The sequence below is a fragment of the Tenrec ecaudatus genome, chromosome 16, assembly GCF_050624435.1.
Source record: "Tenrec ecaudatus isolate mTenEca1 chromosome 16, mTenEca1.hap1, whole genome shotgun sequence".
NCBI classification, from domain to species: Eukaryota; Metazoa; Chordata; class Mammalia; order Afrosoricida; family Tenrecidae; genus Tenrec; species Tenrec ecaudatus.
In genome coordinates, this window is record NC_134545.1 from 17,045,323 (window position 1) to 17,067,185 (window position 21,863).

The following is a 21,863-nucleotide window of genomic DNA, read 5'->3' on the forward strand; positions in this document are numbered from 1 at the left end:
TAATAAGCAACGTACTGGTTGATTTAAAAAAGGACCAGCCTTGAAATGCCAGGATGCCATCTTATTTTATAAAGCAGCTGTGTTGTGGGGGGGGTGTCCCCCGAAAGAGATGGGGGGCTGTGGCTAACAATCCCTAGTGCCCTCCCAGCACCTTCCAGGGCTGCTGGGAGGGGTGCTGGCCTGTCCCGGTGCCGTGTCAATGCAGGGTCTCAGAGTGAGGAGTTCCAAAGTGTTTTTAACCAGCCCTTCGCATCTGACTTCGGAGGTCCGTACTGGCACAGCAAGGGACAGCATGGACCCCGGCAGAGACAGAGTGCCGGGGGACAGCCACAAAGGGAGCTGAGGGAGGAGCCCGGGCCTCCCTCTCGAGTTGAAATCTCACATGCCGTCAGGGGGAAAGCCGAGGCTGCCCACTACTGTCGGGGAACCACAGGGGCAGTTCTGACGTGTCTGATAGGGCCGCTGTGAGTTGGCACCGACTTGATGGCAGTGAGGAGTTTGACTTTGGCTTAGAGATTCACCTCAGGAGGCAGGAAAGGGCTCCCCGGCCCCAGCCCTCCCCTCACGAGGACTATGAGAGGATGCTGGGCTTCCCACTTTTCCTGCAAAGCGCTGCGAACCAGTCTCCAAAGGCAAGCCCCAGAGGTGAAGGAGGACGCGGAGGTCCCGTGTTAGGGGCAGGGCCACCGACCTGCAGCACGGAGTAAAGCCCATGCAGGTTCAGATGTCCCATGATGTTCGCACAGATGTGGTTCATGGCCGGCCGCAGACTCTCACCTAAGCAGACGGAAGAGTCAGCACATCTCGGGCCGTGATGTGAATGGTGTGGTGGGGGGACGGCAAATCACACCCCACACCACTTAGGTTCAGAAGCTCCAGCACACTGGCCCGGTCCCTCTTTTGGAACGGCTGGTTCAACTGTCACCCTTTAAATGGTAGCTGCTCTCTCTGCTGTTCCTCCAGCCCCTTCCCTGCTGCTCCCCTCCAAGGGCTTGGTCCTTTCTGCTCCCTGGGGTGACCTCCTCTCCATGGTGGGGTACAAACTCAGTACCTTTTAACACCTCCCCAGCCTCCTAGGGACCAGGATAAGGCCTAATCGAAACCCCCTTTCAAGGCTCAGGGTCTCTGCACTGTCCTGTGCTTCCCTTCCCTTCTCCGAGAACTCCATTCACTCATTCTGGGTCCGGGAGAAGGCTCACTACTTGGCACCTGAAGGGAAGGGCACACAGCGGAGGTCATTCAGTGACAGCCCACGAGCACGGTGGTCTTTCCTGGGGGGCTCATTCCCTGGTCTCCAGCACACATTATGATATTGTTGTCTCCCCTCCCCCGCCGCCATCCCCCCACTGTTTGATGAAGGGATGAACGAAACCAATTTATGAGGCTCATAGGGCCAAGGACGACTTTCGGGAAGGGGGCAGTCACCGGGCGAATGTTAGGGGTTAATCAGACTCTGCCACCTTAGCATTTCTGAAATGCAACACTACGGTGGAACTGGCTCGGGGACTCAGAAGTGGGATCCAAGGGCCTGTGTCCTTAAGCATAAACCCCGAGGGAGAGGCCACAGGGCACCGCACTGTACTAGGTGTACTCTGGCTGCAGTGACATCGCAGCCTGGTGGGTCTCTCCGGGGGCACCTTCATTTGTACAGGTGGCGGCAATGGACAAACTTCCTCGGGAGGTGAAGAGACCCCCTCCCCCCAACCCTGGGCAATGCCCTCCGAGGAAAGCTCGCCTTGTCAGGCCCACTGACCTTTGCCACGGAGAATCTTCCAGGTGGACGTGTCCGTGAAGGTGACCAGCATGGTAAGGTAGAGCGTGATGAGTCGGGACTCTTGCAGGATTTCCGGCTGGAAAAGACAGAGAATGTCGGGCTCAAACTCGCCCCCTTGCGAGCCAGACAGCCACTTCCAAGGGCGTGCAGACGCGAATAGAGGAGGCAGGAAGGCAGGCCTATCTTTCCGCCTTTCCTCTCAGGGAGCTAGATGCCGCAGGAGTTCAGCAGACGAGGGCTGGCCTGAGGAAGCGGAGCTGGTCCTGGGAACGGAGAACTCAGGAGTCTTGGAACAAAATGGCCTGGTCTAGTTTGCTTTACCACCTACCTATGCATAAACCCGGGGGCCTTAACAACCCCCCCCCCCACAAACACACACTGTGCCTCTGTTTCCCCATCTGTCACCTGGGCACCGCAGCAGTGCATGGACCCACATCCAGAAGGCACATTAACTGTTGTTGTGCCTGACTCCTGACTCCTTGGCAGTGTGAGCACCTGGGGCGGTCCCTGGAGACCACCTGGTTCCAAGGCTTAAGCCACTGTTTCCCAAAGTGGGTGATACTGGCCCCTGATCTCCGGGAAGCTGCACAAGCAGATGCCTACACTTTATCCTGGCCGGATAAGGAGGTGGTTTCCAGAGTAGAAAAGGTTGTAATGGCCGGGACAGCTCGGTAGCACTGAGTAAGGTTTTTCCTTGAAAGGGCGGTTTGGAAACATGGGTTAGCAGCTGGGGGCCCAGCCATCGGACTGCCAGGGCTCAGGAAAGGCAGTTTAACGGTCAACAGACTGCAGACCAAAACACCAAACCACACTGACTGCCAGAGTTGAGGCCCAGTCACAGCAAGTCCCCAGGGGCGGAGTAGACTGCCCCTGTGGGTTTCCGAGCCTGCAACTCTTTAGGGGAGCAGAGAGCCCCGTCTTTCTCCAAGGGCCAGCTGGCGGCTTGGAAACTGTCGACCTTGCAGTTGGCAGCCCAGTGCCCCAGCGCTCCCAGTGTACATCAAAGAAGGGCCCATACTGCTACCTGCGTCGACCTCACCCGCTCCCAGAAGAGGGGTGAAGAGGGACAGACCCCCAAAGGCAGAACCTGTGAGAAAATCCCGGAAACGCTGGGAGTAAACACGTGGAAGCTCTTATAAAATGGCCATGGCCTGGCTATTTTTACCTTGAACTGCCGAAGGAATTCACAGCAATCCCACAGAATGGTCTTGATCTGCTTAATCCACAGGAGCGTGAGATCCTTGGAAAGAGCCAGGGACACGTACCACACCTACATGCAGGGGTAGGAGACCGTTAGAGAGCATCTGCTTGGTCAGGGCCAGTGCCAGCCACGGCCGTGGGGGTGAACAAGCCCTGGCAAGGGGGGTGAAGGCATCCCTTCAGCACTAACCCCCTAAAGGAAGGCTCCCTGGTGAGTGAGTGGCAGAAGCAGACCACCCCTGGCTGCATGGCCACTGAAGAGACTAAAGAGCTATCATACAGCACGCGAATGTTTGCAGGTGCATGGATGCGGGAACTGACAGGAGCCTAATATCCCATGGAGACTTTCCCGGCCTCTGAGTGCTAACGGCAGGAGCTCCAGCTCCCCAGCCACTGACCTTGGGTTCATTCTCAGCGTCCATGCTGCTCAGGATGTAGCGACACAGCTTCTCAAATCTCTGGAGAGAGTCAGGATAGGGAATCCCAAGTGAGGAAAGCCCAAGACACTTCATGGGACGTGGGAGGGGGAAGGACACGTGCCCGGGTCTGCGCCAGGCAGCACCCCTGGGGACGCACGCCCCAGGTGGTCGCTCTGTCCTCCCCACAGCTGGAGAAACCGGGCGCAGGGGGCCCCTCAGACCGGCGGCCCCTGGGGGTGCCTGGCCCCCTAGGAGGGGCTTGGCGTCACCTGCTCCGTGGTTTTGAAGCTAGTGGTGTATTACATTCAATCCCAGAGTGGGAGATCTTTTGAGGGAGAGACCAGTGCGCCCGCTCTCTCCCCCGTGCGTTGTGCTCTCTTGCCAGCCTTTGGTAAGCCCCACAGGGTTGCTATGAGTCGGCTTCACCTCAGTGGCAGTGAGTTTGGATTTTGAGTGATGGAGGGTGTGTAAGGTGTGTTTCACGGCTGGTCTCAAGACTGGAGCGTCAACCCCGGCTGGAAGCGTCACTGGAAAAAGGCCTGCCTCCGGGGTGATGGGTAAGGCAGGCCTAAGACACAGCTCAACTGGTGGGTTCGAACCACTGACCTTGTGATTCGCAGTCCATGGCTCACCCAACAGGGCCACCAGTGGTATGTGAGCCGCTACTGAGTTATATTGTGGTTTGTCTCAAAAATGGTTTCGCTACTTTATACCTGTACGTGTCCAATTCCCCCAAATAGTTAATGTGTATGGACCCCTGACAGTGCCCTACGAGATGGGTCCTGGGAAAACACAGGGGAAAGGAAGTGGGGTGGCAACAGTACCGAGTTCAAAGAGTCACATGGGTACCCTAAACCCCAAACTCACTGCCATCATCAAGTCGATGCCAACTGAGAGCATCCCTAGAGGACAGGGAGGACCTGCCTCTGTGGGATTCCAAGATGGTATATTTGACAGGAAGAGAAAGTCTCATCTTTAGCCCACAGAGCAACTGGTGGTTTCGAACTGCCGACCTTGCGGTTAGCAGCCCAATGCACAACCACAATGCCACCAGGGTTCCTGCATAAGGACTAAGCCAGTCCGTACTTGTGAAATCTCTACCAGGAGTCGTTGACCAAGACACCTGGCCTCCAGGAAGTGCTCTGCCCATGAGCTGGCAGCGTGTACCTCGTTATCCTCTTTCATCCTGAAGACGAACAGCAGCTTCCGGGCAATCTTGAAAATACAAAGGGCACTTCTTTTCCCGGAGCCGGGGTCATCGGCGCCAAAAAATTCATCGACCTCTCTCCTAGAGAGGGACATATTCAAACAGACAAACAGTGGAAAAGCCACTTTTAATCCAGGGCTCACGGCAGCTCTGCAAGCCCACCAAGAGAAGAGCATGCTTCCCACTCGTTGGGAGCCCATGGCCACTGTGCCCTGGCGTTCCCGGCACCCACCGGATTTCTCGGTGCAGTTGGCTCCGACAGCGAAAGCTCCGGAAGTGGGCTTGAATCTCGACGGCGGCCCGCTCGCGCTCTTTCTGCACCAGCCTTTCCTCTCGGGCCTGGCGCGCCTTGTCGATGAAGCAGGCTTTCGAGGTCTGCGGCACGGTGAACATCTCTGCAGACCTGGCAGCGAGGCTACAAGGCAAAGGGCAAGCGGCTGGGGGAGGGGGGGTCACGGAGTGCCGGTGCCCGGCGTGGGCGGCAGCACCTTCCAGGATGCACACTGCCCTTCCAGCACAAGGCCAGGCTTCCTTTCAGCTACTGCCCCGCCACCCCCTATGGCCAGGGAGGCGTCATCCTGTATTAAGTAAGGACCGCTTCGTGTGAGAGGAAGCGGCCCACAGACCGGCTACATGGAGGTCAGGGCATTCTGTGACTCACTGACTTAACTGTGCACCAACACAGCGCCTGGCAGAAGGAGCACACCCCGGGCATACAACTCTGCTGGAAACCGTCCCAGCAAGACAAGTGAATTTCATGGTGTTGTCAGCAATGTGAAGGCGCCCTGGTGGTGTAGTGGTTACTCACCGGGCTGCTAACCCCAAGGTCAGCAGTTCAGAACTACCAGCTGCTCCTGGGGGGGTGGGGGAAAGTCAGGTCTTTCTACTCCCATGAAGAGTTACAGCCTTGTAGACCCACAGGGGCATTTCTACCCTGTCCTAGAAGGTCCCTATGAGCTGGCATCGACTCGATGGCAGTGCGTTTGGTGTTTGTTGTCCGTCAGTATGTGGGAAGGTCAATAGTGGTTTTGGTATCGGTGACAAAGAGTCCAACCTTCCATGTGACAGTCTGACGCTCGTGACCACCGTGGGCCCCAACATGCCCTTGGTCATGAAGATGGTGCAGGGCAGGGCGACACTTCATTCAGTTAGACAGCAGGTCACCATGAGGCGGAACCAACTCAGCGGCCACGAACCACAGCACCACTGGGCGGTCCAATTCTACTTGCCAAGCACACATTTGGAGGGGCGAGAAATCAAACAGGACCCCCTCCCGTCACCATCATTTTATTTAGCCTCTCAAGAGGCAGTCATTGGTGCGACTTGAGGCAGGACATGTGAGTCTTTGAACTCAGTCGTCCAGTCCATGCCGAGTCACAGGACCCCACAGGCCAGGGTGGCACTGCCCCTGTGGGTTTTCCCACAGGGAGTAACAGGAAGAAAGGCCTGTCCCTCTCCCGAGGAGCAGCTGGTGGTTTCAAACCGCTGACCTTTCAGAGTGAGGCCCAACCTGTAACCACCACACCCCCAGGGCTCCTTATTCCAACCCTCGGAAGGGCAAAGGGGTCAGGGCCCCAGAATACGAGAGAGCCCCTTAAATGGAAGACGCTGGAGTCTTTGTAGAAACCAGTCCAAAAACCCAAGCCAGCCTCGCTGCCACTGCATCCATTCTGACCTTACAGGACAGGGCAGAACTGCCGCGGTGGGTTTCTGAGACGGTTAACGCTTTACGGAAGTTGAAAGCCCTGTGTTTCGCCGACAACCAGGTCCATGGTCTTGATTTTTCCCATTCTGCTCAGGACTGACAATGACTCCAGAGTAGAACTTGTCCCAGCCACTGGCAGTCACTCCTTTGGAACAAAGATTCTAGGGGATGCACTGTGTTCTTCTCCAAATCACCAGTCGCTGTCCTTTCCCAAAGCGGTGGCTCCAGTCAGCAGCCTAGAGAAGCCGCCAGTGGCCCATGGAGCCAGGAGTTCTCCAGCTGCTTGCTTCCCAAGGGAGCCACCAGCCTGGTTCGACAAGACACCGGAGTGAATGATGCAGAAGGGCAGCCTTGTGGAAAACAACTTTCTTACCGGGTAATTTCCCTCAAGGCACACGAGATCCAGATGGAAGTGTGTAGGGGCCATAATCGGTGGAGCCTGATAGACTAGAAGAACATGGAACAGAACCTCGCCTACCTTTGGGAACAAATCAAAACAACCACAGTGGAGTCTGGAGACCATTGCTCTGCGGCATTCTCTCATCTCTGATTGGAAACGAGCCCCTCCAGCCACCGTTAGCTAAATGACCCACTGGCCCACACAGCGAAGCCTATCTATCTGTGAGCCCTGTGCACCTCAGGACAAAAATCTACACGAGACCCGTGGTCAGTGGCTCCTTTACAACAGAGGGTGTAAGGGCCAGGCAAACCAGACAGACACATGGGCGCAGAAATACTGAGACTGCCCTGAAACAATGCAGTCACCATTGGCAAAACCAAAAAACCAAACTCACCACCATCAAGTCGATGCTGACTCACAGTGACCCTACAGGACAGGGTAGAGCTGCCCCTGTGGGCTCCCGAGGCTGTCATTCTTCACGGGAGCAGACAGCCTCAACTTTCTCCCTCGAAGCAACTGGTGGCTTTGAACCACTGACCTTGTGGTTAGCAGCCCAACACATAACCCTCTTTGCCACCACAGTGCTCTTAGCGCTTGCTGAGTGGGAACCGATAGATAGCAGTGTAAGCCTTCACCCAAACCACAACTTAAACTGTTTTCTTCAAAAGGAGGGGGAGAAAGTCTGTACCAGGGCCACCCAACTTGAACCTAGTTAGGGAGTTTTGCCAGGGCCCTCCTCATCGCCCACTGGCATCTGCAAACAGCAGCGGGGGTTTTTCCAGGATGTGGGGCTTGCCTCGGGAATTCTGAAAACAAAGGGAGGGAGGCTGCCAGAGCCTCGCAGGGATGGTGGCAGCCCATGGGGGGAGCTGCCCTGAGGACTGACCCGTGGTGCTGAAAGCCGGGCCACTATTAGTGATCTCAAAGGGAGGCATGTTCTTTCACTCCCTGGGGGGGGGAGGGAGGGAAGGCTTCTCTTCTCTGGCAGAGGCAGCGCAGGGCAGTCAGGTTCAGGGGCCCAATGGGTGGGTGAGGTGCCACGGAATTTCTCACGGGCGTCCAAGCAACAGACCCAGTGCCTCTGGCTTCTAAAGCCAACAGTTAGGCCCCTTTTTCAAACAATCGTCTCCTTGGAATGGAGGCCTGACTGCATCTCCACGGTTGGTCCTTGAGTTCAGGGGAATGGGTGGAAAGTAAAAGGAGGGGTCTTCTTTTACAAAAGTGGAATGACAGTGACAGGCTTGGTGATGATAAAAGCAAGACGATCGTGGGGAGACTGGGTGAAGACAACACCCCCGCCACCCCAACATCCCTAAACCAATCGTTGGATTCCGCTTCAGAGCCACCCCAGAGGGCAGAGTGGGTCTATGCCCCTTTTGGGTGTCAAGGATTCAAATCACACGACTCCCAATTTATTTGGCCTACCACCACTCCCTTTGGAGGGGAAAAAAAATGACTTCTTGCACCTCCCTGGGTATTTAAAAACTTTTGTACTCTAGCCTGTTGCCCGAAACAAAGTGGAGAGACCTGCTTTTGCCACGCCCAACTCCGATCATTCCAGTGCCCGCCACTTTGGCATCACCCCCTTTGGAAATGCTGCTTTCAATCTCTACAGAAGCAGCTGCTGAACACTCAAACCAGCGTGCGCCCCGGGGCCCCATCATGGGGCGTGGGGAAATTTCAACAACATGGGGCTATGCCTTAGGAATGAGAAATGCATGCATGCACACACGTAGCCCTAAGATGGAGATGAGACCCACCGACACGTGGAGAGGAGTGGTGTGGGGTCCTAGAACTGGGAGAGCGTGTATCAGCTTCATTTAGAGTGGTGTCTGCTCTCTCAACACCTCTCTCAAAGTAGCACCCCAGGTTGAGGCTGCGTGGACAGGGGGAGGCCCAGGGAGCTGGAGCCCAGGCCCCGTCTGGCAGGTCAGTACAAGGAGAGTCTTCCAGCCTTCATCTGTTGCCCGCACTTGGCCCAGCAGCCAACCACCAGGGCGAAAGGAGAGGACATCCATCAAGTACCTACCCAGCTCAGCTGGCTGTCAGCTCAAACAGTTGATGGACAGCCAATTGTTATAGAAGCGAAGTTTGGTCCATTTTGGGTTTAAAGTCTTCAACAAATGCTGCCATGTGCACTGATATTAGGGTTCTTTGGAGCAAGAAATTATGCGGGAATACTTCCCATGCCTCATTCATTCCAGTGTGTCTTATCTCCGGGGACACTTAAGATTCACCCGTCTGGTCCTGATGGTTAGACTGGGCAAAAGCCCGTGCCATGGGGACAACAGTGCCTTCTCTCCTCACCATAGGGACAGTCCCTCAAGAGGGGGGGGGGGCGGAGTCAGAGGGGAGGAAAGAGTAGGAGGGAAAGAGGGAGCCTCTTTCCAAGGGAAAAAAGGCTTCAAGCAAACTGCCACTAAGACAACGGTTCTCAACCTGTGGGTCGTGACCCCTTTGGAGGTGGAATGACCCTTTCACAGGGGTCGCCTAAGATCATCGGAAAACACATATTTCCGATGGTCTTAGGAGCCGAGGCTCGCTCTTCTATCGTCTCCAGGCGGGTCTGCCCACATGCAGATAGGCTGATCTGGAGAGAAAGAAGCTATCTCAATCTTCCCATCTGAAGTTGGTTTTTTGTACATACTGTCGCAAAATGGAACAATGTAGTTTACCGTTGTTATATTAAGACTATTACCCTTGCCACACCAGGCTTCAAGACAAAATTTCATGTATTTGTTATTAGAAATCAATATTTCACAATATAGAATTACATATCGTTTTGGGGATTGATCACTATGCTTTCAGGATGTTCAATTTGTAACAATGGAAATGCATCCCGCCTATCAGATATTTACATGGCGATTCCTAACAGTAGCAAAATGACAGTGAAGTAGCAAGGAACCTAAAGTTATGATTGGGGGTCCCCACCACACGAGGAACTGTAGGAAAGGGTCACAGCGTTACGAAGGTCAAGAACCACTACGATTTCAAACCTTCCATGTCCCCCACGTTAAAATCTTTCTTAAGGTCACGATTCTGCTTGTTTCTGTTCATATCACATGACAGTGTCTACTTGGCAATTTTTCGAATTCTTCTTTCTTCCCCTCCTGCAGCTGCATTCCATCTCTGACTCAGAAGACTCGCTGTCACTGAGTTCATTCTGACTCACGCAGCCCGACATCTAGGGCTACTGCGCTGCAGTCACCTAACACGAGCGCCATAAACAAGAGGCTGCACGGAACGCAAGACAAAACAAACTAACGCCCTGGATCCGATCAAGGCATCTTGATTCGGACTCTCTCTTATTTGCCCAAGGTAAGTATTTAACCTCTCCAAGCCTCAGTTTCCTTATGTTTAAGTTAAGCGTAAACAGACCCATCTCCTGGAGTTCATAAGGGGGCCTGGTGGTACAGCGGGTTAACGGGCTGCTAACCACAATGATGGTAGTTCGAACTCACCGGCCACTCTGTGGGAGAGGTGAGGTTGTCTGCTCCCACACAGATTGACCATCTAGGAAGTTGATCTAGGAAGTAGTTCTACAGCAGTGGTTCTCAACTTCCTAATGCTGCACCCTTAAATACAGCTCCTCTTGTTGTGGTGACCCGCCCTCCAAACCATAAAATTATTTTCGTTGCTACTTCATCACTGTCATTTTGCTACTGTTATCAATTGGGCGACCCCTGGGAAAGGGTCGCGGCCCACAGGTTGAGAACTGCTGTTCTACAGGGTCATTATGCACTGGAATTGACTCAATGGCAGTGGGTTCCTTTGGTTTTGTGTTAGGGTTGCTAACAGAGCACTGGTGGCACGCAGGGTTAAGTGCCTGGTTGCAAACAAAGAGGTTCACAGTTTGGACCCACTCATTGATTGCACAGGAGTAAGACCTGGCGATCCTGTAAAGATTGCTGTCCAGGGAACTCCCATCTTCTGTTCACATGGAGTTGCTGGGTCGGAATCAACTTGATGGCCCTCAACGTCCTTGCTACGACAATGCACAGAAAATATACTCCTTGGCCGGTGCTGTTCCTGTGGTCAGCAGTGTCACACCACCAGCTGCTCCAAGAGAGGAAGATGACACCTTCTACCCCGTAGTGATAGGCAGGCTTGGAAAGCCACAGGGCAATTCTACCCTGTCCTACAGGATCACTAAGAGTTGGAATCAACCCAATGGCATTAAGTTGCGGGGTTTAAATAAAAAACAAACAAACTTGAAACTAGTAATCAGAGCACTGTGATTATTAAAAATGATATTAGGGAAGTCTGAAGGCATATAGCATGTAAGTGATCTTTTCTGTAGTGTTGTAATAGCGACAATGCTTGCTTTAACTTGGCTAGGCTAGTATCCTGTTGTTTAGCAGGGAATACCTACGGGGACACTGGTAGCACAGTGGACTAAACACTGAGCTGCTACCTGCAAGGTCAGCAGTTTGAACCCACCAGCCACTCCACAGGTGAGAGATGAGTGGCTGTCTACTTCTGTAAAGACTTAAAGGATTGGAAACCCAAGGGGCAGTTCTACTAGGCTCTATGAGTCAAGAGCCCACTCAAGGGCAGTGGGCTTTAAAAAATTCCCTAGGATCTGACTTATAATCACAGCCAACTTCCATAGTGGAATAAGATTAGGGTGGAAAGTAACATCCTTACTCAGGCCACGACCGTGATGTAATTAGCTGCCTGGAGGTGTGTGCCTTGCTTCCCATATAAGTAGACTCTGGGTGGAAAGCTTGTTTACTTTTTCTTGGGTCTGGCTCCTCTGGACTTGAGCCGATGGCCTGCACGCCTCAGTCATCTCTGGAGTGACAAACCTGACCTGCTGGTCTTGGATTCAAGTAATCTGAAGTTACTGGCGTCAGAAGCCTCCAGCTTAACACCTGACTCACAAACTATGAACCAGCCTGGACTTGGATCTGCCTGCTTTCACAACTGTGGAAGCCATCTTCATGCTCTACCTCTCTCTGGGTTTTCTGAGGTTATAAATTTTTACGGGAGCAGACAGTCTCTTCTTTCCCCATGGAGAGTGGTTGGTGGGTTTGAACTGCCGACTTTGATGTTAGCGGCTCAACGCATAAGCTACCGGTGTGGCAAAGTCTACCTAAGTAAAGGGTATTACCAACACCTTCACACAGAGAGAAGGGACATGATTTTTCAGAGTTAACTTAAGTTCTTGAATTTGGACTTCCTTCTCATTCAAAAGCAATTATTTATTTGTACGAAAAAGAGACAAGGCCTAGAAACTCTTTGACTCACAGAATGTCACAGGGAAGTTAAGGTTGCCCGTGGGGTCAAAACAGTCAAATTAGACCAGGTTCAAGGTTTCCTTTATTGATGTCATTCGCCCAGCTGTTGTTATTGAGAGCTGTGTGCTAGACTCAGTACTAAAGCATGTCACACAGCAACCCTCTGTGAAACGGGCTATTAATGAGCCCATCTTGCAGAGGCGGCAACTGAGGCTCGGAGATGAGGGGGAACTCTCCCAAGGTCACCTCTAGCAAAGCGAATACAATGCGAACTCTTGTTTGGGTCACTTGTGAGGCCCGGCGTCTTTCCTGCATACCAACAACCGCCACAACAAACCCTTTTCGCCCGGCTTCACCCTTTTATAAAGAAGGATCGTCATGGAGAAGAAAAGGCGTGGAAGGGCACCAGAGAGAACTCCCTGGAGGGCGAAACCTACTTCTTCACTCCTGCCCCTCCCACCCGGGGAGACGGAGACCGGTACCCAGGGCCACCCCATCAAGGGCCCCGGTCTCACCTCCTAGAACACTTGAGACCCTGATTTCACTTGCCGATCGCTCGCTTTGCCCAACGGGGGCCCCCGCGATCGGAGCCGGGGCCGCCGAAGCCGCCGCTTCAGCCCGATTCCCCTGATCTCGGCCAGGTCCCGGGCAGCGGCCGAGCCCCGACAGCCATCTTGGTCGCGGGGAGACCCGCGCTCAGCGCTCCGTCCGGAAGCAAGTGTCCACTTCCGGTGACGAGGGTTCCGCACGGCTTCTGCACCCGGAATGGAAAATCCTCCTCCCACGCCACCCTTGTCGCTGGAAGTTTAGAAAGTGGAGCGTTCAGGAGCTGGACCCGTGTCTGATCGAGCTAAAAAGGCGGGTTCCCCTCAAGCCGGAGACTTGCGAGGGACCGCGGCCGCGGGGCGTGACGGACGCTTTAGCAGGACGCACTCGGCGGGGCCGGAAGTCGTTTGCGGGCACCGGAAGGGTCCGCCCCGGCCCCGCCTCGAGCGAGCTGGGTTTCTTTCGGCTCCCTCAGTCCGGGTGTGGAGACTCCGGCGTCCTGCGACTTTTCATGGTGAGGAGGGCGGCGCCCACCCGGGGGTCGCTCTGGGCGGCCGAGGGGGCCCAGCTGCGGCCAGAGGGAGCAGCAGGGACCCGGAGGAGGGGACGTGATTCGGGGCGGTCGCTGTAGGGGAGAAGCTGTTGGGGGGCTGGAAGAGGGGCGAGGCTGGGGGTGGGGGAAGGGCTTTGGGGTGGACAGTCGGGGAGCGGCTGCGGACTGTTGGGGATCCGGAAGTGGACCTTTGGGCTTGGGGAGCCGGCAAGGTGTACGGTTAAGGGGTTTTGAGTCTTGGGTGCTGGTTGGAAGTGAGCATTGGTCCTGGTGAGGAGATCACGTTATTGAGGCGAGACACGGGGTGGAAAAAGAACTGGGGGGGGGGGGAGGTTATGAAGGAGAATGGTCAAGGTAGGAAGCAGTGAAGTGGGGTGCTTTGGGGCATAGTTGGGGGAGTTGTGGGGAGGGGCTTGGTGGCCGGAGCCGGTGGGCTTCAGGAAGTGGGGAAGAGGCTCCCCGCGAGGTTGAACACCCGAGCAAGTGGAAGTCGAGCAAGAACTGGAGAGCGGGGCCGGGGGGGGGGTGTCGGTTCAAATACTTGGGGCTCCCCCCAGGGAGGGATGCAGGGGTCTAAGATCAGGCTTCTTTCGCGTCGGGTTTCCTCGCCACAGTTATTTCCGTCGAGTCCGCCGTGGCCACACCTCCGGAGCCGCCGGTTGTAGTAGCTGGTGCTGGCTGGCAGCTGCGGGCAGGTTTCTGTTTGCTGGAGGTTCATCCGGGGTCTGTGCCTTGAATACCTCTTTGTCCCTGGGGGAGACGTGTGAAACAGAGCCCTTTTCTTGTTAGCCCCGGGGCTCTTAGGAAATGAGTTCCAAGAACTGTTGGAGGAAAATGAGTCCACTTGTATCCGACTTGGGTCTCACTGGGTTGTGCCAAATAAGCACCACCTGAGAGGAAGGAAGGTTGGTCTCTTCTCCCTTCCCCCCTCACCAAATTCCTCGTCTTCTAACTTTTGAGTTGGCATTTGGAACCCACCTCACTGCCATCTCGTCAGTTCTGACTCATAGCCACCTGTGTTAGTCTGAGTTGACTACAGGGAAAGAAATCCGAAGACACTCATGTGGATAAGAAAGAGTTTATATCAAAGAGCAGTTGTACATTGAGAAACATCCCAGCCCAGTCCAGATCAAAGTCCATAAGTCCGATATTCACCCATATAGCCGACACTGGTCCATAAATTCCTCTTTAGGCTCACACAGCTATGCAATGATGCTGAATGCAGGAAGATCACAGGCCAGTGGGTAGAAAGTCTTAAGGACCCAGTGGCGGTGGAAGCATCTCTGCACTGGGGTGAGTAGGAGTTCCCAGAATCCTCAGGAGAAAGCCCACACAGAGGCACGATTGACTCTGACCTGATTGACAGGCTAGACTCCATCCCTTCAGTCAAGTTGACAGGAGATTTTGTGACTTCCACATTCCCCTAGGAACAGTGGGCACTTGTTAGAAATGCACATTTTCAGGTGTCCGTAAACCACCTGTCAGACACTCTAGGGTGCCGCCATGATTGGTTTCATGAAGACTTTTAGGGGATCTGAACTCACTGCCACCAAGTCTGTTCTGACTCACACCGACCCTGTAGGGCAGGGTAGAACTGTCCCTGTGGGTTTCCCAGGATTTAAGGGAATAGCAAGCCTTGCCTTTCCCCATGGAGTAGTAGGTGATTTCGAACTGCTGGCCTTGTGGTTAGCAGGCCAACGCTTAGCCAGTACGTCAGTTCGAATCCATCCGCTGTTCTGCGGCAGAAAGATGAGGCTGTAAGGATTTCGAGCCTCCGAAGCCCACCGCACTAGTTGTCCCCGCCCTCTAGGGCTGATAGGAGTTGGAATGGACTCCGCGGCAGTGAGCCCAGGCTAACGAGCGATTTCTTGATTAGACTTGTCAACATCTTGACAATGTTCGATCCCCAGGAAGAAAAGTCATTTGGCTCAAGGTGAAGAAAATGCAGCTGTGTAACTGACCAGATTTCCTGTTAGGCTGCAATGGGGCAGCCGGCTTTTCAGAGTTAATAAGCATGCCTTTCCGAGCCCTGGTGGCATAATGGGTTACGAGTTGGGCTGCTAACCACAAGGTCAGCAGTTTGAATCCACCAGCCGCTCCTCAGGAGAAAGACGTGGCTTTCTACTCCCATAAAAAGTTACAGTGTGGAAACCCACAGGGTGAGTTCTACCCTGCCCTGCAGGGTTGCTGTGCGTTTGAATTGACTTGATGGCAGTGAGATTGTTTATTTTGGTCTGAGGTGTGCCTGACCTCACTACCCTCCCCTTCCCTCCCCCGGAAGTTTAAAAATGACCACAAGGCAGTGTTTCAAGTTTGCTGCTACTAGGAGGCAGCTGCACTTGTGTTTTTATTGTGTCCCCCACTGCCTTCAGGCTGTTCCATCTCACATGACCCTGTATAGAGCTATGGAGGCTGTAAGCCTTTACCGTCCCACACTGCCTCCTTGCTCTCCCTTGGAGCTGCTGGTGGGTTTGAATGACATACCTTGTGGCTATCAGCCCAACTCCTACCCAGCAGCACCTATGAATTAAATCAAGCTAGTTAAAAGAAATATCCTTGGCTCAGTTGCATTTCGCCCTGGCCGAACATTAGAATTACCTGAATAGCTTTTTATTTTATTTTATTTTTGAATAACTTTTAAAATTGTTGTCTCAGGATGCTTTCCCATCACTGTTTTGATTCAGTTGGTAAGACAGTACTTCCCAAAGTGGGTGGTGCTGCCTCCCTATGCTCGGGAGTGTGGGGGGCGCGCTTTGAACTGAGCCAGGCGGAGGTGCAAAAGCACATACCTATGATTTATCCTGGATTGTGGGTTAGAATACGAAAGCTTAAAATTGCTGGGGTGGGGTGGGGGGCGCTGAGTCCCCCCCCCCCCTTAAAAGGGAGCAGTAGGCCAGATGACTTGGAGAAACTATGGATTCAGGTGAAATGTGTTCTGTCTCTGTGTGTGTTTAGCACCCAGCTGATTCTAAGGTAGCGCCAGCGTTGAGAACAACTGAAGCTTCCGTTAAGTCTGATGAACCCAGGGGAAGCTGGCCGCTAACAGCCATTCCCTGAAGTTGATTTGGAAGACGATGGCTCAAAAAAAGGGCCCGTTTTATAAGTTAGGGAAACTGAGGCTCGGGTCAGATCATTCAGCTGAACACACAGAGTGGTGGCACTGGGCTTGTAGCCATTTTCTCTCCACACACAGCTCTCCTTCCCCACAAGGGGAAGGTTCTCCCAGGGTTGTGTAAGCAGCACCCAAGAGTCAGGCATTTCATCGAAGCCCTGTTTTTCCCAAGGTCGTTGGTAAGACTGCCTTTCCAGTTTTCCAGCATCAGCTGGTACTGATGGTTTAGCGTGTGCTTACGGCTGGTGCTTTCTACTCCTGCAAAGAGTTAGTTATCGCCTGGGAACACTGCCCTGTAGGGTCACTGTGACTCAGAGCCAACTTGATGACATTGGCTTTGGGTTTTGAGTTCACTGCCTCTGCCTCTGAAGGTGTGACATGGGGGCAGGCTTTTGGTTTGGAGCTTAGGCTTGAAGCGTGGTTAAGCAATTCACCTGGCTCATGGAGTAAGAGGTTGAGGGGCTTTGGTGAGACCATAGAACTAATGATGACCTAATTGGGTGGGTGGGTGGGGGGAAGGGTACAGAACCTTTAAGGACAGTGGTGGAGAATTGGGGGGAGCACATTAGAATCCCATGACCGTGTCATGCAAAAGTCCAGCTCTCTAGGCGAGTCCCCAGACCAATTGCATCCAAATGCCCATGTGGAGGAGCCAAGCTGTTGTACGCTCCTCTGGGTGACCGATCTGTGCAGCCGCCGGGAGAGCCAGGGTCTAGAATCTGCACCAGTGGAATAAGATGCTTCTCGGATTAATAGAACAGGTAACAAACACCTCCCATATCCATCACCTCCCTTTCCAATAGTTCTCTGACCTGCTCACCCAACCCCCAGACTTACTACACAGTGATGTCCAGCCTTTGAAGCATGTTTGTTGTTTTTACAAAAGCAGAATCCCGCCAGGGATGGCTGTGTGGGGCGGGGGGGGGGGGGGGGGGGGGTTGACGCCAAGCTCCAGGAAGAGGCCTGCTGTGCCCTTAGCTCACCGGAACACAGTCTGCTCCAAGGGCTTACCCCAGCGAGGCTGAGTGCTTGCCCTTCTGCCCCAGTGTTCCATCAGATCAGAATGTTTTCTGCCGAGAGCTCTGGGTAGCTCCTAGTGCTGGGCAGTGTCTCCGCAGAGAAGATGAAATAAACCGGAGACTTGGCAGGATTCCCAGTCATCGCCATCGTGACGTTTGGGTGCTTGCTCCGTGCCTGGGGCCCATGCAGAGTGCCCCCTGCGGAATCATGTGCTGGAGGGCGGGTGGAGGGGGGGACCTGTTGGGTTCAGAGGTGGCTCCTGGAGGCCCTCCACCCTTACGAAGAGGCAGGCTGGGGCCTTTACCTCAAGCCCGTCACTCCCCGGTTCCCCCCTTTGTTTGCAGAGCAGAGCTTTCTTTGTTCCCTCTCCAGTCACGCGTGCTAAGTGCGGAGGTCCTGTGTTGACTAGAAACCCCTGCAGCGGCACAACAGCATGAGGTCCGTTGAGCTGGGATCTACACTTGAAGAATTGACCCCGGGAGGCCCCCACTGGCATCAGTCCCTACTAAACTTAGGGTTAACAGAGCTCAGTCTACTGAGAGATGGAGCTGGGGGAGGAGAACTCATGGGTGGGCCTCAGGTGTGGCTGCAGTCACGTAAGCAACTCCGGCCGACAGTGTCTGGAGTACTGGCTGGGTCATGGGGAGAATTCTTTTTTTTTTTAAGTAGTAGAATCTGCATTTTAATCTAGTTATGTTTGCTGCACAAATATGCTGTTTGGAGACTAGGACATGGCTTCCATGAGCAGATGAAACTTCCAATTTTGAAAGACTGACGTCATTTACCAAGGAGAACAAGCGTTTGGAGAGCAGTTCGATACCAGCAGGTTGATCCAACTCAACAGAATGAAACTTTGCCTGTTTTTCTCTGTCCTCGCATGTGCTTGCTATGTGTGAGCAGCAGGTCTTCCTGTTTATCAAGGACCCCCCTATCCAGGGACTAGCCTTTTCTGAAAACATGTCCAAAGTATGTGAGAAAAGCTCGGAATCCTCACTTCTTTTTTTTTTTTTAATCTTTTTATTGGGGCTCATAAGGCTCTTATCACAATCTGTACATACATCAATTGAGCAAAGCACCCTTATACATTCGTTGCACTCATCACTCTCATAATTCACCTTCCACTTGGGTTCCTGGAATCAGCTTGGTTTCCCTTTTTTCCCCCCCAGGAATCCTCACTTCTAAGGAACATTCCAAGTGTTCTTACAAGACACGTTGTTCTTCTGGCAGTCCATGGCTGTGTTCAATAGGGTTCTCTAGGAAAAAAACCCAGAACAATTAGGATTTTATATATATATATAGTACATATATATGTATACCATATATATGGGGAGGTTTATGTAGCAAGAAGGAATAGAACAGCTAATTAGTCCACACAGCCATACAGAGGCCCATGGAACAGTTACTATACTGGAAGTCTTTCAACCCATGTGGGCTGCTAGGTCCAAGGTCAAGGAAGGAGATAGCGGAGCCCTCCCTTGGGCAAGGCAGGCAGAATCTGCCCGAAGACAGCACACAGCAAGGTGGGTTGGCAACAGTCAGTAGCTCAGGAGCTGAGCGAGACAGGCCCGGATGGGGTATAGAACTGAAGCAAAGCCAGGCAGCAGGATCCACCAGCCTCAAGCGATGCACGATGTACGATGCACGATGTGCGCACCAGCAGCATGGCACAGCAGGTCTCGAAGGAGCCTCAAGCTCCAGCGATGCACGATGTACGCACCAGCAGCATGGCACGGCAGGTCCCGAAGGAGCCTCAAGCTCCAGCGATGCACGATGTACGCACCAGCAGCATGGCACAGCAGGTCCCGAAGGAGCCTCAAGCTCCAGCGATGTACAATGTGCACACCAGCAGCATGGCACAGCAGGTCCCGAAGGAGCCTCAAGCTCCAGTGACGTGATCCATGGGTTGGCGGGGTCCAAGGGTAAAGCAGCTCACAGGTTGAGGCAGATTACTAGCTAAAGCAGCAGCATGCTGGCCATTGGGGAAATTCTTGATGCTAATAGTGCAATGGACTTATACCCAGGGCTGGGGGTGGGGGTGTGATTGACAATGCTGTAGTTTGTTGATACAGGGTTTTTGCTTTCCTGCTTGCAGCTTGCTCTTTCTTTTTCTTTCTTTCTTTCTGGGTGTGTGTGTTCTATTTGGTTGCTGATTGGCTTATGGCTGCTCTGGATGCAGGTGAAATTATAGGGTTGTGATTTTGTCATATTACAACTGCCAAAGTAAACTTGAGACTAGCAAACCCCACGGACAAGCAGATGAGTCTGGGCTCCTACTTCACTCTTGCCCCAGTTCAAGAACAGCTAGCTCTGGTAGCATGGCCCTGTGCGACACCTTCACGAAAGGATCACTGACGAGAAGGGTGTTACAGCAAAGTGTGGTGAAAAGCAGATGGGCCCCGGCTATCCATTGGACGTGCCAGGGGGCTGTAAAGGCTTGAATTCAAACAAGCAACCATCCAAGCTAGCAGTCAGCTAATTTCATACCAAGAGAAGCCCACCAGCCTGTGTTCCCCAAAGGTGACAATTACACAATTTGAATCTGGCGAAGGGAAAGTATCAGAGCTAAAACGATAAACAGCCAATTTGTAGCCGGCTATGGAGGGAGGAAAGTGGGAGCCCGAAACCCATCTGCAGAGCGTCTGCTCAGACGGAGCCGCTGGCAGATCCCCTGGTGCCACAGGCAAGAGTCTGGAGCAGCCTGACTCTCGGGCGGAGACCACCGTCATCTCGAAGATGCAGACTCCAACTAGATGCTGGGCCAGGAGACCAAGCGTCTCTTCCTTCTTCCCTGTTTCTGTTTTTAATGTCCATGGGGTCTTTTCTTTCTTACTCGTTATTTGTATTTTGGTCTTTATATTATGATTTTATCCTGACCACCTGATTTCAATTTGTGTTTTACTGTTTCTGTTGGGTTCCCCAGTTTGTGATGCGCTGGAGGAGTGGCTGCATAGTGCTAATAACTGATACGAGGGGTGATAGGGGACGCAGGGGTGGGGGTGGGTGACAGGGAGGGAAAGGGGATTTCAGGAATGAAAAATGAAGGGGGGAGGGAGCACTGGAACTGACTGACTGCACAACTCATTTTAAAGGTAATTTAACCATGGGTTGGGGGTGTACTAAAATTGATATGGTAGTGATTGCACAATTCTCCTTGATATGATTGAACCATTGAATTGTATGATATGTAAATTATGTGCCAATAAAATGCATTTAAAAAAAAGGTCTTAATACATTTTTTAAAAAGAAAGAAATGAAAACCCTGGGCTCCAGGCCAGCCAGGACTTGCTTGTGCCTTTTAGTTGGTCCATCACTGATGTACCTCATGACTTTGAACAAGTAACTGAACTTCTCTGGGCCGGGTAACCCACCCCGTCCATCCAATGAAAACCCTGATTGCTGCCTTGCAGCCTTGTCTGGATTAGAGAAGGTATATAGGAAAGGTATTTTGGGGAGGAGGGATTGATAGGAAAGGGGGGGAGCTTTCCTATCAAAAGTCCCAGTGGCAGAGTGAGCTACAAACAACTGCTAGCCACGAGGTCAGCAGCTCGAAGCCACCAGTTGCTCTGAGGGAGAGAAATGAGTCTGCTCCTGGAGAGAGAGACAGCCTCGGAAACCCATGGGGGTGGGGTGGGGGCAGTGTAAGGCCACTCTGCAGTCGGCATCGACTTGATGTGAGGTTTCTGTTCCTGTCACACAGTAGGAAATGGCAGGCACATGTTCTCAGACTTGACTGGAAGACTGGGGTGAGGTTACAGAGATGCAAACACTGACCAAAGTGCCATGCTTAAGTTGTGTAAGTTACAGCTTGTAAAAGTGTCAAAGGGAGAAATTATGTCAAGAATCAGCCTTTTGACTTTTGACTGTTTTACAGCAGGCGCCTTACAAAGGGCTGTTCCAGTTCTCCAAGGTGCGTTTATGCTGGGGCGATGGCGATTTAGATCTGTAAGGAATTGCCCAAGAAAGTATTTTTATTTGGGTTGGAGGCAAGTTCTCTCTTTTTCCTATAGCCCCAAAAGAAAAGGAAAAAAATTTTTTTTAAAAAGCACTGCACATACAATCACCAGTCCTTTTTTTCCTCCCAGGCTTTCCGTTTCAGAGTTTGGGGTAACTCTTTACTCCCATAAGCAACCCGCCAGCACCCCCATCCCCACCAACACCCTCCCCCCTCTCGCCCCCCCCCCCCAATCTCCCCGGGAAACACAGTTGCTGAGACTTGTTGTGTAGTGTCTCCAGGGCCTATTTCAAAGGAGTGCCAGAAGGGAGGGGTCACCATTTCCTCTTGGCGTTGAAACCTCATCTCCTTGGGCCGCTTTCTTTGGAAGAAGTTGGAAAGCTGGATCTGCTTCTCTCTCTCTCTCTCTCTCTCTCTCTCTCTATCCCAATTCCTCCCTCTTCCATATTTCCATGCCTCCTCCCACTCTAATCCTCCTGAGCCTGCCTTTGAAATGTTCTAAGGTTTGCATATCCTGCTACTGCTACTGTTCTCCTGATAGACCTGTCTATTGTTTGTCTGCAAAGGGAGCCATGGGGGTGTGGGGCAGTGTGGGCAGGTGAGTTCAGTTCCAAACCTGAACTGTAACCTAAAACCATCTTTCCTAAGGCCCTGCCAATCTGTGTCCGTCCAACCAGTGAGCTTGCTCTTCTTTTCATGGTTTTGAGTTTTGCTCCACAGTTTCTCCCACTCTTT

At 52.9% G+C, this 21,863-nt stretch overlaps 2 protein-coding genes across 4 annotated transcripts in view; one reads left to right on the plus strand and one right to left on the minus strand.

Annotated features, from left to right (window-relative positions):
* UBE3B (ubiquitin protein ligase E3B) overlaps positions 1-12,657 on the minus strand; it is a 42,731-nt gene extending 30,074 nt beyond the window's left edge. Inside the window, exons 1-7 of one of the 3 annotated variants that reach the window (XM_075534079.1) lie at positions 12,461-12,656; positions 4,833-5,003; positions 4,561-4,681; positions 3,373-3,432; positions 2,940-3,044; positions 1,754-1,850; positions 692-777 (exon numbers count right to left, since the gene is read on the minus strand). In XM_075534079.1, coding sequence (XP_075390194.1) covers positions 692-777; positions 1,754-1,850; positions 2,940-3,044; positions 3,373-3,432; positions 4,561-4,681; positions 4,833-4,993 — 630 coding nt within the window. In that variant the 5' untranslated portion in view covers positions 4,994-5,003; positions 12,461-12,656. Of the gene's footprint in view, positions 1-691; positions 778-1,753; positions 1,851-2,939; positions 3,045-3,372; positions 3,433-4,560; positions 4,682-4,832; positions 5,016-12,460 lie in introns of all 3 variants that reach the window. The other 2 variants (XM_075534077.1, XM_075534078.1) reach the window with 2 other exon arrangements.
* Positions 12,658-12,689: 32 nt separating this feature from the next.
* KCTD10 (potassium channel tetramerization domain containing 10) overlaps positions 12,690-21,863 on the plus strand; it is a 41,038-nt gene continuing 31,864 nt past the window's right edge. Inside the window, exon 1 of the mRNA XM_075534080.1 lies at positions 12,690-13,005. Within this exon, the coding sequence (XP_075390195.1) occupies positions 13,003-13,005 (3 nt within the window). The 5' untranslated portion in view covers positions 12,690-13,002. The remainder of the gene's footprint in view (positions 13,006-21,863) is intronic.